At 38.7% G+C, this 20,734-nt stretch overlaps 1 protein-coding gene across 1 annotated transcript in view; it reads right to left on the reverse strand.

Annotated features, from left to right (window-relative positions):
• Nucleotides 1–20,734, reverse strand: part of LOC126365881 (dynein axonemal heavy chain 6) — a 1,020,408-nt gene that overhangs the window by 277,937 nt on the left and 721,737 nt on the right. The window contains exons 50-51 of the mRNA XM_050008578.1: nucleotides 6,758–6,918; nucleotides 1,492–1,633 (exon numbers count right to left, since the gene is read on the reverse strand). Of these exons, the coding sequence (XP_049864535.1) occupies nucleotides 1,492–1,633; nucleotides 6,758–6,918 (303 nt within the window). The remainder of the gene's footprint in view (nucleotides 1–1,491; nucleotides 1,634–6,757; nucleotides 6,919–20,734) is intronic.

A 20,734-nucleotide genomic window follows, 5' to 3' on the forward strand; every position in this document is an offset into this window, starting at 1 on the left:
AGAATTTTCCCATGATTTTATGACACACATAGTATACTGTTCTTATTTGTATCACATCACATGTTCAGTGAGTTTAGCATAACATGGATCATATTCTTTTCAGTGATATCTTGCTTTGCCGCATTTTTCTTTACACAAGACAGGATACATGTTGATGTGTTGTTACTATGAGATATTTCCATGAGATGATTAAAACAGTTTGTGATTAAATTCTGTTGTTATCTCAGCTGGCACTTCCGAAAAATTGCTGAGGCTCACTCAATCACAAAATGCAACAAGATGTAGTAGGTGCTCCAGTAGTCTACTGGTTGAGGTGATAACTCTTAAAAATAGAAGATTCAGGTCCTGTTCTGAACCTGGCTCCCAGGTCTGAGTTTCAGCCAGGAACAAGTTTTCAAATGTCACAAAATATTTTTTGTAATGGCTTTTATTATTTTATCAATAACCCGTAAGGTAGTAGTGCCATGTACAGGACAGTTTTTAGTGTTTACTGGGCTGTAGGTCAAAGCTACACCTTGTCAAGACTTTCATAAGCATTTTTGGAGCTTAGCCTATCGCACAAAGGTGAATGTGATAGGATAGTAGGAATATGGAATTTGAGTGTAGGTGCTGTAGTATCACAGGTAATTGGAGGATAATTCTACTGGTAATTGAGTGTGATAGGTGGATCAACCAATGTAATTGATCTGAATTGGAAATAATGTGCGAGGATTTTAAGCAGTAATTGTAAGCTGTAAATTATGGGCATTCACATTTTTCACTGTAGAAAGAGTACATCCTTTTCTCCATACTGTGGTTGTGAGGCATAGGGGTAACCTGACGAGTTGTAGATAACAGAGGCTCTTGAATTCAGCATATTATGCTAATGGAGAGGCAGAAGAAGTTAATACTTACCCAAAGTTCTCACTGAATAAATCCAACACTGCAAATAAAAAAAGAAGACGAATAGGTATCAAAGTATTTGAGTGACTGAGCAAACAATTTTTTGAGAAAAGTTGTGCCAATATGAAGTACTTGTTCTTGGTAATTTTCAGACAGAGTTCTTAAAACTGAATAGTGCAAAACTTGCATTTGCCACTTATGATCCTGTTCCTGGTCACTTAAAATCTGCTTCAGTGACTATAGTGCAATTGGGAAACATTTGTACCATCCAACTTAGGTTTAGTATCTGATACTGACACTGATATACTTTTTAAATAGGAGTAGGGCCAAGTAAAAAATTAACTTGCATCCAGGGCACTCTGTGCCTTGTGTTATATTCGAATCAATCGTATATTATATTTGAATCAATATTTGTTTCTATAATATTTGGCATTCACAGTACCAGCTTCATCAGAGGAACAAACTGAAAATATTTACATAGTTAATTAAGGAGACATACAAAGCTGAAGCAGCTTAATAGCTATTTTTATTGGATGTGTTAATTTCCCAACAACATGAAACAAAAGTTGAGTGGACAGAAAAATTTCAATAAGAGGCTGTATAAAATACCTGTTCTTGAGGATCAATCATCAGAGGCCATCTACTGCCTTTAGTGACCATTATTGCATTTTCTGTTGAGACATTATCACGTGGCAATCCATAGACATTCCACTGTCTTATTTCAAATGGATCTGCCAGAACATTGATTAAACTGTGGAATATGAATGACAACAGTTAACATTTGTATTGAAGTAATACATATTTCATATTAGTAGTACACATTAAGTCTATACGATTTGATCTTTTGGTGATAAATCTTTCCTGGCATTAAAAAATCAAAGTGCACCTACTTTTATTGTAAATATGGAGTTTAGTATGTTGAGTAAATTACACTCAGAGACAAGTGAAGTTCAAAACATTACAAATGTAAAGAATCTGCCATAAAGTCATTACATTATATCCCATACAGAAAATGCAGCACAAGAAGCAAAATAAATATTAGGTAGAAAAATTAACTGTACATTTGTTTGATAATTATGTGGAATGTAATTTTGTTTGGACTTAGTTAGTCTTTGTTGTAGATATAAGGAGTTTATATTCCTCACTCATGTATTGTGATTCATACACCCTTCAGTAATATGGAATGAGCTTATTATTTTCTACAATCAATGGATGTGCATTTATACATTCATTCATCCACTTAGAATGAAAACTTTCAAGGCCATAAAAGTGTCAAACAACACATGAACAACACATAGATACTTAGTATAATGTACTAATTTAAAAGGAAAGTTGCTATACAGATGGGTGCTGCTGATGTTAAATCTACGTCTATGCTCTGCAAACCACTATGAAGTGCATGGCAACAGGTACTTCTGACTCTACAATGTATTAGGGTTTCTTCCTGTTCCCTTCATGGTGGACTGTGGGAGGAATGACTGCTTAAATGCCTCTGGCCAGATTGTAAATAGTGTAACATTTCCTTTGGGAGCTGTAGTGTACTCCTGGATTCTTCACTTAATACTGGTTCTTGAAATTTTGCTAGTAGGCTTCTACCATCTATCTTCAAGTGTCTTCCGGTTCAGTTTTACTTGTTGTTTTTCCATGGATCAAACAGATCGGTGACCATTTGTGCTGCTTTTCTTTGTATATATTATATTAAATAACAATCTTACTAGTAGCTTAATATTTACAAGAATACATTCCAATTTTTGAGAGAGAATGAGTTACAATTGTCAGAGTAAAGGCCTTCTTACAATACACTACAGCTTATCAAGCAGCGTTACATGAAAGAAAAACAAGTGACATACAAAATCCTGGAGAGGGGGGGGGGGGAATCCAATATAAATAATATAATTAATCAGTTGAAGGAAATGGTTTTGTCTTTTATAATAATATCACTTTTTTAATAATAAAAAAGTGATAAACGCTTTTCCATTCTTGTGACAGAGATTAAGCACAAAAGTAAAAAAGACATACCTTACTATTACAAAAAGATACTGTTCTAATATTTCACATAGGAGCATCATATCAACAAGTGATACACTCTACAACTTAATAAACTCAGAATACTACTACTCATTCTGTAAGCTAAGTCTTATGAAAGTGATAGGGGGAAGGAAAATTACATAAATTTGAGGGAACTGCTCAGCTCTGACATAAGAAATGTTAAGAGTTGTGCTAATGATGAGCATATTGTGAATCATAAAATAAATATAAAACAGCCTGCTATTAATTAATGTTGTTGTTGTTGTAGTCTTCAGTCCAAAGACTGGTTTGATGCAGCTCTCCATGCTACTCTATCCTGTGCAAGCTTCTTCATCTCCCAGTACCTACTGCAACCTACATCCTTCTGTATCTGTTTAGTGTATTCATCTCTTGGTCTCCCTCTACTAATACCAATAAAAGAAAAAGATCTCGTTTGACTGCGATACTCTTAACAAACATTTTTAAATACTGCCAGCAACCTCACTCTACTTTATTTATCTATCTCTATTCTACTTTAAATGTAAGAACCCTGCTCACTCGTGTAAAACACACAAGTAGTGAGAAATTTGCTTCAATACCTATCACTTTAAATTACATCTACAAATTGATAAACAAACTAAGCAATTCCAAAACAGATAACTACTTCTGACCCAGAAATTTCATTATCAAATGTATTGCAAGGGAAATGAAAATGCTACTTCTCTCACTGTGAAACAGAGTACTAGATGAAGGTAATTTCACAGAATGTGTTTAGCTCACAGTTACAGTACCCACCTATTAATCCTTTCATATTTTTTTAAAAAAAGTGTGTGTGTGCGTGCGTGCGTGCGTGCGTGTGTGTGTGTGTGTGTGTGTGTGTGATGAAGAGAGGGAGATGAGAATGAGGAACAAATGAGATGAGGTGGATTTCAAAGAATGGGACCTGTGGTTCAGTGGGTAAGTATCCAAGGACAAATTGAAAGAGCTTGGATTCCATCTCTATCTCCAGACAGTCCAAAGATTTTCTCGATAACTTATCACCTCTTTTATAAAGCAAAGTTCAAGAGATCATAAATACTGACGTGTTTAACAAATTGCCGCATCATATGTTAAGTTGTAATACTTTCACCCTTTACTACTAAAGACCCCCACAGTTGAGTCAACTTAAGGAACCCTGATAAGTGTCAGTACTTTTGATCAACTGCAAAGTGAAAACAGCTGTAGGCAAAAGCAATAGCTGCCTAAGGAGCTGGGTAAGGAGTCATTCCAATCCCGGGAGCGGAAAGACTTACCTTAGGGGGAAAAAAGGACAGGTGTACACTCGCACACACACATATATCCATCCGCACATACACAGACACAAGCAGACATTGTTTATGTAAATAAGCAGAGATCAGCAATATTCGCAATAAAAAGAGGAACACTACAAGACTCTGTTGTTGGACCTTTCTTGTTCATTGTCTGTGTTAATGACTTATCCAGTTACACACCATATAAGAGTATACTATATGTTGACAATATTAAGAAAAGGAAAGTTGCCACTCACCATATAGCAGAGGTGTTGAGTTGCAGACAGGCACAACAAAAAGTCTGTCACAATATAAACTTCAGGCCAATAAGGCCTTTGTCAAAAATAGATGACACACACACACACACACACACACACACACACACACACACACACACACACACACACACACACTCAGACAAACACAACACACACAAATGTGACTGCAGCCTCTGGCTGGTGAAGCCACACTGTGAGTAACAGCAGCAATGCATGATGAGAATGGCAACTGGTGGGGGTAAGGAGGAGGCTGGCGTGGAAAGGGGGGAAGGATCGCAGGGTAGGGGTGGGACACAGTGAAGCGCTGCTGGGGAGCACCCTAGGACAAGGTGTATACAGGGTAGGGCAGTTAGGTGCAGTCAGAGCCCAACATTCTCATCTCCTACAGTTTTTTGTTCACTATCCACTACCAGTCCACCTACCCCTCTTTCTCCACTTTTCTCATTTTTCACTCCATTTTACCCCACCTCCCTGTCCCATAACCCTGCCCCACAACAGCCTGATGCTGTGCCTGTTGGCATTCAAGTCCCTGCACACTCCACCAGATGTATTAGTCTCCCCACCCCATACGTGCACTACTGTCCCTTCCTCTTCCCCTTGCCCTTGCCCTTCCCTTTACCCTTTCCCTTCCCCCTTCACTGCTCCCGCCAGATTACTGCTTGCATGTGCATCAGGTGTGCTTGCTTGTATGTATGAATGGTGTGTTTCTCTTTTGCTGATGAAGGAAGTGGCTGAAAGCTTTATGTAAGTCTCTTTTAATTGTGCCTGCCTGCAACTTAATATGTCTTCTTTACAATAAGCAGCTATCTATCTTTTCCTACATTGTTGATATCCCTACCTGGAGTTTCCATTGTTTCATATTAAAAATTATCCACAGCTGGAAGGGGAACCTTCACTAATGCTATTGTTGCCATTGAAATATTATGTTGTGTCAGCAGCTTCACCTTAAGTAAGGCTGCACCATCTCAGAGAATTAGAACAATGAAAGAGTTGCCAGTGCTGTAGAAGTACCCAGTGGACAATATATTGTGTGCATAAGCACAAAATCCTATTCCTACAATAACTCAGATCATCATTACCACAAGCAAGATCCACACGTCCTATCATCCAAACAGCTGACTATCACATTGTTAAAACAACAAGGAAATACTTTAAAATATAAATATTAAATGTACCATAAAGTAAAGTAAAATATTTCTGTTACTATGATGAAATCATTCTTGGTGGTTAACCAAAGCTGTTAATGAATCTGGTACTTCAACAGGTTCAATAAACTTAAAAAAAAAAAAAAAAAAAAAAAAAAAAAAAAAAAAAAAAAAAAACTGAAGTTAATGAAGTTTTGCAAGCAGTGAGTCTGACAAAACTATAGTAAATTTTATATTCCAAATCAGTTATGTTATTCAATTTTTTATATTTAGTAATTTTCTGTTTCAATCTTGGCTCTTGTATGTTTGGTGTTACCGTATTATATTGCTAGTAAGTGTGATGTCATTTATAATTAGCAGTTATGTTTTTTGGTAATGAAGTTTGATTATCTGGAGAAACATACTGACAGTAAATGATATTGTGAGGTTATGGTGCTTGATCATTATCACATTGTGTGAGACAATACGTCACTCAGTTCTGATTTTAAATAATTCTAAAGTGTTGGGTAAAATTGTAATTGACCAGTCAGATTTTTGTGATGGCTGGCATATTCATTGGAGCTCCCACATAAATAATGCCCATTGTTGTTAATGTATCCAATCATTATTAGAGCAACTTATGTGTTAGGTAATCAATAGTTGTAGACTTTTCTACATTCCTACTGTTCGGAGTTTTCAGAACACATGCCTTTCTGGTAATTAGTTACATTTAATCATAGTCAGTTGCAAGAATATGGAAGTGTTTATGGAAGTAACAGGTTGGCAAAATTTTACTTTGAAATTCATTGAGCACTTCTCACATCACGCTCCTCACTCACATTTGGTTTTCATTGAGCTTCAGTTGTCACATTTTAAGTCTTGAAAGAAGTTCTGCTAGGATCCATGCAGTGAATGAATTAACAATTAGTTGCTGCTTACTGCAGAGCATCTCCTGCATTGGCATCTTGATTTATTCAGTTCCTTTGTGATACAATTCAGTAATTCACTGTTTGTTATTTGTTACAAATTAAATTTTTCACTGAGGAAATAATGCTTGTACTTTTATGGATAAATCAGTTTTTTATGTATTCCAAACCACTTGGAGATGAATTTCTCGAAGCAAATTTGATAGTGTGATTTGTGTAATGTATTCAAGAGAGAATGGTATCAAACTTACCTGAAAACCTCAGATGCAGGAATCTCCAAAGCCATGATATGTTCGACCCACTTTTGAACTAGCTCTATGCGATAATTGTTTGTAAATGCCCCAAGGTAAGCAACACATGCAGCAGCCACCAGAACATCTCCCACAACTGTTATCAGTGCTTCTTTTAAATCCTGCAATGTTAATGAATTAAACCATATAACACAGATGTCAAAACTGGAGATAAATTAAAATTTAATGTGGGGGAAAAAAACAAACAAATGGGAGCTTTCATGAAGTTTCTCACACAGTTTGTGAAACATAATGTTTCTGTGAAATGAGACTTGGTGTGGGAAGTTTACACATCCTGAGATATGATATGTCATCTGTATTAAACTGTGTTGTTTATTGGTTACAGAACATATGCTATGCTTTACATACCTTTGTATTTCCATCTGTAATGAAAAAAATATGAGCTATACATGGTTAATAAATCATGAAAAAAATTGAAAATTTGTGGCAGAATGCCTGTTGCACCTAAATCACATCCCAGCATAAAGAATGGCAAACACAAGTAATATTTGTATATCTGTCTTTAATTCTTTTAGACTTGGGGACTAGGCACAAGAACTTGCAGCCAACAATGAAATCAGTTTCGAATGTGGTGTGACCGAAAGCCGACTAAGAGTTTTTAAAAGAAAGAAGAAATTCCTGCTTTGTTCATCTTATGTTGCCAATGTGGAAGATAGTATAATAAGGGTGCTGCTTCCCATCCCTGCCATTTTGTTGCTGTTTTTAATAGCTATATATAATCTGTGACTTTTCAAAGTAGTATAACTATTAACATGTTATGGCGCTGACCTGTTGTGAGGACACAAATTTGTGTGTATAAATGATGTTGGGAATGACACCAAATATGACATTAGAGTAACATACAATTGAGTCTGGCTTGAAACAATTTCTTTCAGAGGTATTTTGAGTAATTAACCTAGGATGATTTATATTAAGATGTTACTGCTTGTAGTTTGTTTGGATAATTTTCCAGAGGCCCTAAACTTTGGACAAATAAAGGCGTGCAGCCAGGATAGCAGTGATAGATGGATGCATGCATTTGGCATCTTCCTGTTTACCATCCACCATGGAACTATGAGCAGCAGAAGACATTCAATTATGGATACAATATTCACAGTAGATAATTTGGGAATGTAAATACTCCACATAATGATTTAGTACTAAAGAATAATGGATGATATGTTAATGATGTAGGTGATTACAATGAAACAACATTGGTTGGTGCCAGGTTTGAGTTAATAAACTTCAGTTATATGAAGACTTGAAAACTGTAAGCTTAAGGGTCCTAACTGATTTCAACTGCTGTTAAGCACAGTCTGCTATGAGAACTACACCCAACTTTGAGTTATTGAAAGTGAGGAGTCCTCTGGCCTCAGCCAATCTCACTGGTCAAAGTTAGTCAGAGAGATTTATCTAAACATTATCTAATACACTGAAATTGTTTCATCAGTGCCTGGTTACTGCCTTATAGAATATAATAGATTGTGTCAGCTATAGGGACATGCCTGCACATCTTCCTAATATTGATTTCATAATTTTCATTTAAAATTGAAATTAATGAAACAGAAGAAGAACTGAAGTCCAGGAGAAGATAGAATCCAGGTAGATGTCATTGAAGCAGGAGAAGAGAGACTATGCAAGAAAATTCACCAACTATTCAAGAGGATCTGGATTTTGGAGGTGATCGCAGAAGATCAGAAGACAGTGGTCATCTGCACTATACACATGAAAAGTGACAAAAAAGACTGCACAAACTACAGAAACATCACCCTCCTGAATGCCTGATAACACCTTGTACAACTGTATACAGGATAGAATGCAGCTGGCTGCAGAAGAAGTGATAGGTGAACATCAGGCAGTTTCAGAAAAGGCTGTTTGACTAGAAAAAAACAACAACTATGTGTTGCAACAGCTCACCAAGAAGATCTGTGAAGATTTGAGAGTATGGTGAAGACCTGCACGTGCTCTTCATAGAACTGAAGAAGACATATGACTGCATCCACCAGAAGGGCCAGATAAATTGCCTAACCAAGTTTGGAATAGCCAAGAGACTTGTCGGCCTAGTTCAGGCTTGTTGCACTGAAGCTTGGGAACCAAGTCATGGAGAGCTTTTACATAAACACAGGGTTGATACAAAGAGATGATATGTCAGTGACGTTTTTCAACCTAGTGTTCAAAAAGATAATGAGGGAGGATTTCCATGAGAAATTTGGGTGGATGAAGGCAGATTGCATTTCTCAATGATGTGGCCCTGTTGTCAAGATTTAAGGAAGGCCTGACATGGATGAATGACAATGTGGAGGCTACAGTGAGCAGAATCAGCCTCTTTGTCAATCAATCAAAAGCCAAGTATCTGCTGATGGGCAGGACTCGTGGCTGTTCACAATACCCTCTGCAGCCTCTGGTAGTTGCAACCCAATCACACAAAAGGGTTCATAATTTTAAGTATCTGGTGGTTGTATTTACAGAGGATGCATTGGGTAAGGCAGAAATCAAAGCAAGGATCCAAGCTGCAAACCAAGCATATTTCAGTCTGAGTCAGCTATTTAAATCTTGCAACCTCTCAAGGAATTTCATGCTCCAGCTGTACAAAACACTGATCCAACCCTAATGGATGTATGGTTGCAAAACTTGGGAGTGTTCGAAAAAAAGACATAATGTCCTCATTTTTGAGCAAAACGTCTTAAGGAACTTACAAGACCTGTTTCAGGATGAGATGACTGGAGAATTTAGGATCCAACAAAATTGTGAGCTGGATGAAATCTGCAACAAACCAAACATTGTAGGCTTGATGAGAAGCAAGTGGCTAGTATGGACGGGACGTGCTGATGAGATGAATGAACACTAATGACCTTTGAAATCCATAGATTTTACTCCCTGCATAAGAACACCACTAGAAAGACTAAAGGGAAGCTGAAGGTATCTGCACAGAGGGTGATTGATGACCACCATGTACTGCATGGCAGAGGGTAGCCTGTACCACTAATACTCATTTCCTTTCCTCTTCCACTCACAAACAGAGCAAGTCAAAAATTATTGCCTATATGCCTCTATGAGCACCGTAATTTCTCATATTTTATCTTTTTGGTCCTTATGTGAAATGCATGTTGGTGGCAGCAGAATTATTCTGTGCTTTCGAATACCTTGTATCTAAACATCTTCAATAATTTTCCTTGAAAGAATGTTGCCTTTCCCCCGGGGATTCCCATTTGAGTTTCCCACAATCCTTGCATCTTGTTTGAATCTACCAGTGATAAATCTAGCAGCCCACCTCTGAATCACTTCAATGTCCACCTTTAATCTGATCTGGTGCAGACTCCAAACACTTGAGCAGTACTCAAGAACAGGGTGCACTAGTATCCTATAAGCAGTCTCCTTTACAGATGAACCACACTTTCCTACTATTCTCCCAATAATCTGAAGTCTTTCCTACTACATGCTCATTCCATTTCATATTGCTTTGCAGTGTTATGTCAAGATACTTAAATGACATGCCTGTATAAAGCAGGGCACTACTAATACTATGTCCAAACATTGGGTTTCTTTTTCCTACTCATCCATATTAACTTACGTTTTTCTATATTTATAGCTAGCACTCATTCATCACACCAACTAGAAGTTTTGTGTAAGTCTTTTGTGTCCTCCTACTGTCACTAAACTGCATCACCAGCATACAAATGCAGACTGCTGCCCATCCTGTCCACCAGACCATTTACTTATATAGAAAATAATAGCACACCTATCACAGTTCCCTGGAGCACTCGTGATGACACCCTTGTCTCTGATGTGATGGTTCAGAACAGGATATTATGAGTTTGTAAATTGTTTGACAATAAGTGTATGTTAGCAAACACTCAATAAAGCACCACCCCCCAAGAGATTTTGAAGAAAACAGCTACATTCTGTAACATGGCAGAAGGATAGTCTCATGGGACTGAGGGGGATATTTGATAGCCATTAATTGATAGAATAATATATCCATCTTGTAGCTACTAAAAAAGCTAAAATGAACTGAAGGTGAAATCACTGCAGTGCTAAAGTGATGGTGAAATCACTGCAGTACTGTGCCTGCTGTTCAAGCAACCGCTATGATCTGTAAAATCTCAACCACTCACACAGATTCACTTTATTTACAAAGAATATGAAATGGAAAAATTCTAATAATGTTTATTCAGTATGTCATTATGTCCCATTATTTCTGCTGATCACAGTTTCTGCTAGAACTGAAGAATTTAAATAGTGTGTGTAACAACAGATTTTACAATCAAGATATTTCATACTGACTCTGTCATTTAACTGTAATAACAATTTTGCTGTTTTGTTACATTGAAGTTCTTAGAGTACTCCTGTTAAATACTGTCAGCTCTAGAGAGCCCACCAACTACACAACAGAGATTTACTGCTAGAAGCAACACAGTGACACAGTTTTCATTTCTAGTACTGTGTTAATGAGTACTGACAGTTGTGAACATGACTATGTCATTTCACTTCCTTTTTTTATTGTTTGGGTAGAATAAACAGTTGTATTACACACATTAATATTTACTGAAAAAAAACTATGTGAATCATGGAGCAGAGTGACTAAACTTCTTTTTAACAGACCAAATGCTTCTTGGTTATTCAATATATTTTCAAACAACCCAGACACAAAAGCAGAACAAACAAAGTAGCTCTAGAACATCCTCCACCTTCCCTTCTACCTTGGAATGATACCTAATTGGAAACTCTAATCTTGTACATCATCCTGACTAACATTTTGTTACAAGGCATTAATAAATATTCTGATTCACTTGCTTTGTTAGCAAGCCTGCTTGATTTTAATCCATCAAAATGCATTGAAAGTTAATTATTCCATCAATTACTTGCTCCATGATTAAATGGTGTATTACAGCAGTATGTTTGCTCTTGATTTACCTACACGATTCTTGTAACATATAAGTGCTACTTCATAATTGCACAACACAACTGTTGAGTCTTCAATAATTTCTTTCAGGGTAAGACTCTTCAGTAACACTTTGCTTAATAGCTCCAGGATGATTCTACCCAACAGCATTCCAGGGCATTTTGACTTTATGGCGTATTGCAGTTTCTGCAAAGTGTCTTCACAGCATTGCGCAACTTGACAAGCAAATGAAGCATGCTATTGTACAATTATGCCTGCAACCACACTGTCAACCAGACAAAAGCCACACTTCAGCAATTTGTTCAAAAATGCTGCAACATCAACTGTACAGACTGGATTGTTCAATCACTTGATTTTCACATCTTTGACAGGCTGAAGGGTAGCAGTTTCAGTCATATGAGGAAGTGCAAGAGCGGGTGCGATTGTCGATATGTCAGTGGCTGAGTGCTCTCTATGAAACAGGAAAGTACGTCTCACCTCCCGGTAGGATAAATGTCTTCACATGTGTGGTGATTATTCTTGAATGGAACCATTCCAGAGTCCTGTTGTGGCTGCATCATATATACTGAACACGACTCCTCCTCCCCCCCCCCCCCCCCCCCCCCCCCTCCCAACTCTTGTGTCCACATTTTCCTCCCTCTGTCTGTTCACTTCATGCTCCAACCTCTATCTAACTCCTCCTCTCCCCTCTCTCTGTTACTTTATCTCTGACTAGATCTTCCTTCCCAATCTCTCTGACCATATTCTCTTCCCCCTCTCTCTTAACATCTCTGCCTTCCCTTCTTCCATTTCCACCTGCCCACTACCACTCAACACTTGTTGTCTGCCTCATGCATCTGACATTTCTCCCCTCTTTCTGCCCTTTCCCTTTTCCCCCCTGATCTGTCCATCTGCTCCTCTATCCTTCTCAACATGTCCCCAGCCATAATCTTTGGCATGTGTAGAAGTTGCAATACAGTTCAATAAAGCAGTCAACTGTGACCTCGTTGTGAGAGAATGGCACAAAGAACTGACCAATTTGGGTGTCCAGAGTGGTGTCTACCTAGGCCATAAGAATGAATGACTGATTGTAGATTGCCTGGCTTTTGAAGATGACATGACATTGATTGCTGAGTCTCTTGAAATGGCAACATTGCAGGTAAACTGTCTCAGAAAAGAGGCAGCCAAAGTGTGTCTTCAAATGTCGCTTGAGAAAACAGAGTTCTTCACCAACATCAAAGAATCAAATAAAGAGATGTTAGTAGACCAGGGAAAGATCAAAAGGGCTGAGAAATTTAAGTATCTTGGCAAATGGATTGAACCCAGCTTATCAGAAAAATTGTCATTATTCATGAGAGTCAACAAGTTGGAACTAGCCTATCAATTGACTATGAACACCTACAACAAGAAATGCCTGTCACGCAACCTGAAACTTAAGTGCTACAGTCATATGACCAGAAGCCCTGTATCCTATGGAATGTCTTTCTATGAACTGTAGAAGTCTCATGGAGAAATTGGAAGTCAGAGAGAGGAGAATCCTCAGGAAGATCCTAGGCCCGGCAGAAGAAATTGGGGAATTCAGAAGGCAGCATAACTCAGAGCTCTACGAACATATGGAAAGGCTCTCTGACTGTGCAAATAAACGAAGGGTAGCTTTCTATAGCCATGTTGCAAGATTGCCTCCAAACAGATTGACCAACCGTTTGTTCACCTTCTGGCAAAACAAGAAGGTTCACACCACTTGGCCGACAGAAGCCAAGAAGGACATTAAAGAACTGGGAATAACTGATCTCCAGAACAGATAGTCTGCTAGACACATCCTGAAGGAAGTCCAAGGATTTCAGGAAAAGCCCTGAAGAAAAGGTACCCCCTGGACAGAAGAAAGGAAGGAGTTATACCAACAGAGGATACAACAGTACTCGGCAAAGATCAAAGCCCAACAGTTAAACAAGCTTGGTCCAAAGTAGGCCCATTTGAAACAAGAAGAATAAAGCAGTCTGATACAACTCCCACAACACGTTCGTCATGCAGGGCAAACTATGCATCAGAAGCTGAAAAACTGTTTGTTTGCCCCTGATGTACAGGCCATAATGCAAAGCAGGCCCTTAAAGGAGCCCAGTGCTATTGCCATATGTCACATCTGGTGTGCAGGGCGGCTTATACACCAGGGGACTTAAAATAAATATAAAAAAAAGTCTTACCCATATCTCCACTCACATTGGAGCTAGGAGGTCACAAACTGCTCAGCGCTGATACACAAGATGCCTCATGTTCCTGTACCAAATTTAGTTTATATCAAACCAGAGGTTCGGGAGGACATTCCAGACATACATACACTCCACTTTACACATATCAAACATAACAGGAACAGATGTAAAGCTGAAAAAGGGGGCAGTGAAGATGGATAGGGCATGTGAGGAAAGAAAGGAGGGCACAGAGGGGGGCATGAGGGGATGATAGAGGGAGGGGGAGGGCGAGATGGCAAAGAGAGTGGGAGGAAGGGCGAGGTGAACTGAGAGACAGGGGTAAGGTATGTTGTGTGAGTCGTATTGGCATGTCTTGCAGGGACTGGGAGAATGAAGAGGAGAGAGAGAGAAAAGGGAAGGAAGAGGTGGATACAGAGAGGGGGAGGAGGAGTTGTGAGCAATATGTGTCGAAAATTTATGCGAGCTAAGCCACAGGGGAACGGCTAGTCTATATACAGGGTGATTTTTTTCCACTGTGTACAAGCACTAGGCACTGATCAGTGAGGTAATACAGAACAAAAAAGGTCTAATGAACTTATGTCTGAAATGCATGGTTTCCATGCTAGAGACCATTTATTCAATCAGACTTTGTTACAGATACTGCAGTCTAATATGTGCTGTACCATACAGCCTCTGCTATGCATTGTTTCCTCCTAGACACTTGTACTGTGCCTCATACATCATGCCCTAGCACCCACTTCTGCGATAGTAATTGGTAATGTTGTGTCTGATTCACTTCTCTTGCTGACTCACCTAGTAGTGGATGAGATACAGCGTTGTACACAATGGATCTGTATTAAAATTGGAAAGGCAAATGGCAACAACAAGGTTGTACAAGGAGACCTATCTTTGTTGGATCTTCTCTATCCCCTCTATCAGTCCTATCTCATAGGGATCCCAGATAGATGAACTATACTCAAGAATCTGGCATACAAGCACCTTAAAAGACACTTCTTTCATGGATGAGTAACATTTCCTTAAGGTTCTTCTGATGAATCTGAGTCTGATGTCTGTTTTTCCCACTACCTGTATTATAATGTCATCCCACTTAAGGTCGCTCTGGATAGTTACACCTAGATATTTTAGGGAAGATGCTGTCTCCAGGTGTTTGTCATCAATAATGTAGCTGTACAGTAGTAGATGTACCCAAAGGATGTACCCAAAATGTTTGGACACCAGACTTGGAGGAAAATGTCATGAACACTGTAGAAGGTGACCACCATGTCAGTACCACTTTTCCAGCCACTACAGGGTAAGCCAGAAAACTGTGTGGAACATTCTCCATGACAATTGTTACTACACTTATTACTTACAGCATGTACAGAACTTACTGGTGACAGATTATCCACATTGGGAGCAGTTTTGTCATGGGTTTCTTCACGAGGCAAACACAATTCTGGGATTTGTGTCATTCATCCTATTCACTGATAAGACCATCATCTGTGGGATAGTATGCAGAACCCTCATGGTATGGTGACAGCAGATCAATAGCATCAGTGCAGCCAGAATGTGGGGGCTGGGCTAATTGGTGACTGTATTTTGGGACCAATCTTCCTTCCACATCACCTAACAGGCTAGAACTATCTGTTTCTTGTGGGTGACTTTGCCTCCCCTGCTGGAAGAAGTGCCACTGATGATTCTAAGGGTTATGTAGCTGCTAGATGATGGTGCTCCAGCCCAGTTCACTGTTAACATATGGGCACACCTCGATTGTGTCTTCCCTGGTCAACGGATTAGATGAGAGGGTCTAGTTGCATGGCCTGCTTGTTCACTGATCTCAGCCAGAGCAATTTCTGGTTACGAGTCAAAAGTCTTGTGTATGCTGAGCCTATTGCATATGTAGAAACACTGGAGCAGCACACTCATGCTACCTCTGACACTGTTTAGATGCATCCTGGCCAGGGAGACACGCTACAGCACATACACACATACATTGAGGACATGGAAACCATTTTTGACACATATGATAACTGTGGCTGCATGGTACAGCATGTATTAGAGCACAGTCTCTGTAAAAATATATGATTGAATAAACTGTCTCTGGCATGGAAACCTTAAATTTCCAGACATAAGTTCATTAGACCTTTTTTGCTCCATATCCTCTCATCAATCAATCCATAGAATATGTACATTGTGGAAAAATCACTCTGTATAAATAAATGTATGTATGATTGTATTTATGTGTATAAGTATGTCCTATATCATCTCCCAAACTTGTGGATCAATTTCAATGAAATTTTTCACACAAAGAGCAGACTGTGAGCTGTATAACCCCTTAACTCCAACATGAGCAGTTGTAGAGAAAAAAACATGTATTTTTAGCCTGTGCCATGTAGTCTCCCCTGTACAACAGTTACTTTTGTATGGGTGTAGTACTGAGATTGGTGCAGATGCAGATGGATAGGAAGAGTGAGGCAAGACAGGGTGAACAGAGAGAAGACAGTTAGAGAGAGTGGCCACAGGTGATAGATAGACTGAGGGGTGAAGAGGGGATGAACAGAGAGAGGGGTAGAGGTGATGTACAGGAAAAGGTGGAAGAGGAGATAATCAGAGAGAGGAGGACAAGTGGACACAAGGACAAGGAGGAGGAAGAGGAAATGCAGGAGGCAGGTGGAAGGTGTAAAGGGGAACTGGACAGCTGGAAAAGGAAGGGGAAATAGGAGATGTGCAGAGCTGTAGGAGGATAATATGGACAGTGGGAAGGGAGGAGAATATGAACAGAGAGAGGTAGAGGAGATAGGCAGATAGAGGTGGGAGTATAAAGTGGACAGGGAGGTGGGGGGGGGGGGGGGGAGGAATAGGTGGACATGAAGAAAGTGAGGACTAGATGTGTTCTATACATCGCTCAAAGACATTCATGAGTGAAGCCATGGGGAAATGGCTAGTATCTTAATATACGGGATGAAGAGAAAATGGCACACTTGGAGGTTGGCAGGTGATTCCTCATTCAGATTCAAGACAAAAGTTTATCTAGCAACATCATATCAGATGCATTTTGAAAACACATGTATGAAAACAGAAATTTGGAAACATTGTCACATTGTGCAGTGCATAACAATGCATAAAAGAATATATATGACTCAGCACTACAATACCAGCTGTCGTAGCTCGTTCAGTACACTGCTGGGATACCAAGCCCACATCAACCAAGAAGCTATGGTTCGAATATTTGTCAGGATCCTTTTTTATTTTTTTTATATGTGTACTCTATCTATCGTCATTTATAAGCAGGACATCATTTTACTATATTACAATAGCCTGTAACTGAATGCATGTTTCTGCTAACCATGCAGTGCAAAATCATAACTGGTCTTGCCAAGTTCTGTAGGGTGTCTTCCCAATGGGGTATGCAAATGCTGAATATATCAATATGTTTTTGGTGCTGGGTGCATCTGATGCTCAAAGTCATCGTCCTGATAACAATGTTTTTTATCGAGTGGAGAAATACCTTCGGGAAACCAGTAATCTTTGTCCACAAGTAATGGACAGAGGTTATCCAAGAACTAAATGTGCTCCACAAACAAAGGACTCAATTCCTGAAATGGTTCACATATCATCTTGGTGAAGAACCTGTGCTGCATGCACACTACAAACTGCACCTCTTTCACCAGCCTTAGTCTGTGTACCCAGATGCTTGCTTCATAACCCATTACAGCAGCTAGTATCACATAATAATAGTAACATATAATTTTTGTTAATATTCTGTTGTTCTATCAAGTATGCTGCGTCCATGTGCTCACAGTGATTCAATGTCCTATCAAGTTGCACACTAAAGTATCTAAAGCTGAGTCTTCTGTCAATGGGCTTAGCAGCGAATATGACTAAAGGAATCCACCTGTAGTTTTGTTGCTCAGTTTGCCTTTTAACAGCATAAAGGCAGATCTTTTAAGGTGCAACTGTAAGTTTATCTAGTTTGCACTATTTTGAATCATATGGGGAAGAACATTCATGTCTATTTCTACTAGAAGTGTGCTCTTACTTTTGCCACATAGAAAATAATCCTTGATTTTCTAAATGAAGACAAAACTAAAACTCATGGTGTAGCTTATCAAGCCCTAATAGGTAGCTTAATGTTTTATCGGTTCTTAAAAGACCTGATATCTCATTCAATGTGAGCTACTTAACCAGTTCAATAATTCTTATACTGAAATACATTGGAATGTGCTAAGTGAGTTTTCAAATACCTGAAGAAAACCAAGAATTATGCTCTCAAGTTTAGGAAAGCAAATTTAGAATTATGTGGTTATGTAGATGCAGATTGTTCTTTAGATAGAAAATCATACTCGTTTTATTTTTAAGCTATGTGGTTCTATAGCATCTTGGCAGAGAGCTAAGTAAAGACTATTGCTCTTTCTAGTACAGTGGCTGCGTATAGGGCTCTTTCCAAAGCTTGTCAGGAGGCTATTAATTTAAGAAAGTGGTAAGCTATAGTAAGTGTGTCACATTGTATAATGATAATCAGAGTGCTAGAGGTCAAAGCACATTGATGTTCATCATTATATGAGGTAAGCTGTGTCCAATAAAGTTGTAAAAACTCTTTACTTACAAACAGCTGATGTGCCTGCAGATATAATGACAAACGGACTGAGAAAAGAAAAAAAATATGATTTTCTAAACTATATGGGTCTAGGTATTTTTTAAGAAAATTATTTAAATGTTTCAAAGTGAGGATGTTAAGCTGGTCCAACCCATTTAAATGATACCGATATGTGGTGAGCTATGTGTGTATTATCTTTGACTGTTTTTACATCTTTATTCCTACATGCTGTTCTGTTCAGTTCCAGTTCATCTAGACTGTGTGTGTGTGCTAAGTGTACCAGTAAAGTGTACCAGTGTGAAATGTTATAATAAACTATTGAATGTGTACATATTATCAGGTTCTCAATGTCCATAGAACCTCAACAACAATGACTCGTTAATGTGAGAAATGACAAGTCACAATATGGTTCAGAGTCAATGTAAAACTGTAAGTCCTTCTTGAACTGGTAGGGCAAAATGAGTGCAAAGGTCAGAGGAAGAGAACATCACATTGTCTTCAATAGACACACACGTAGAAAATAACTGTGGTGTTTAAACCAATCTTCAGTTTGAGGACAGCTTCACTGTTATAAAAATGTTCTGATGAAATACATACATATTCAGGGTGTATATGAACCAGGACAAAAGGGAGATCTGGGAACAAACCGGGAATTCTTTCAGCCAGCAAAAAACCTGTAAAAACCCGGGAATTCTTTAGAATTTCGGGAATTTTTCATTTTAATTTTCAGTTACATTTTTTAAATTTTGACTGGCAAGAATCAATACTCTAACGAAGGATATTACTGTGCAGAATAATACTGCAACAATAAAACATGAACGAGAAAAAAAAAAAAAGGAATTAAAACATAAATTGAAAAGGAGATGTGCCATATACAACAACAAAACATAGTGCTCATTTAAGTGTCTGCCAACAGCAAAATGTGTCAAAGGCTTTAGGAAGATTATGTAATGCTTCATAACAACAAATTGCCTCTGATGAGCATTAAATCATAACTGTTTACATTAGATTCATTTTAGCAGTTACGAGCGGGCTCATGCGCATACGCAGTTGAATTCTGTATGAGTAGAAATGCGGCTGTTGGCTGTGTAAGCATTCGCAGCAAGCAGCTAGATGCAACTGGGAAAAATTTTACTGCTGCGCCCAAGCTGCCAGATTCACGCATGCACGGCAGGCCCTGATTTATGAGGGAGGGAGAGGGGCCCTGATGTATGAGGGTGGAAGGGGGGGGGGGGGAATTCATATTCTTGAGGAGAAAAAACCTTGTTTCACTAAGTGCCTAGCATCCAGCACACGTTGGGCTATCGATTACCCATATGATTTTGAAACGCATCCCTGTTAGTTTTTGAACACACTCTGTAAGTTGATTTTTGAATGAATCGTAAGTTGAGTTTTGAATGCATGCATAGTGTACGCGATGTCTCTGTCAGGGGAACCCTCGTCACATCTAGAAACAAACTTTCCTGTAAGCAATAGGGGACCGGGCTATACAAGCTGATCGGGGTAAAGCCGAACGAGTGAACGCCAGTCGCAGTCTAATTATGTGGTTGATTGGGTTTGTGAATGATAAGTGTTGTTATAATTACTAGCAAAATCCATAGATTCAGACTACCAGAGTGGAAATAAATGACTAACAATAATAATAGGTAAGAAAAATTATGTATTATCTTCTCTGAGTTTCCAAGAAAATGAAATTTTGTCAGAAAATTTTTGGTCAGATTGCTACACTAGTAAGGGCCAGTTGTACAGTCCATGTCTAGCAGCTGCTTAAGTTCTATTCTGGAAGTAGCAGAGAAATGGGTTTGTATGAACATAACCACACCTAACTAAAGAATAATCAGGGATAACTAAACCGGTGGTTCTGGCAGGCTTTGTGAAGTTAACCGGCGAATAAGTTTTGACATAGGCAGGGATCATTCCAGAATTAGTCATGACAAGATTGTTTGTTAAAACGAGGAAGGAGAAGAAATGGAAACATCACACAAATTATGGAAAAATATGATGATTCCAATTTATATAAAAATCTCGTACTACTACTTTCGATCTCATGCTCCAGAACAGAAACTGGAGCGTATGGATGAAATGTGAAACTATTTTCTAACATAAAGCTTTTGGCTTGTAGTAAGCCTAGTAGGCATTTTATGTTGGTCTTCATGAATTATATTCTGTCGTGTTATAAAAATACCATTTGTGGCAAAACAGTGTCATTCATTTGGTGTGTGTTACAATTGCTGCAATGTTAGAGAGGCCTATTTTGTTTTATCTAGCAGACA

The sequence above is a fragment of the Schistocerca gregaria genome, chromosome 4 (assembly GCF_023897955.1).
Source record: "Schistocerca gregaria isolate iqSchGreg1 chromosome 4, iqSchGreg1.2, whole genome shotgun sequence".
Taxonomy (NCBI): domain Eukaryota; kingdom Metazoa; phylum Arthropoda; class Insecta; order Orthoptera; family Acrididae; genus Schistocerca; species Schistocerca gregaria.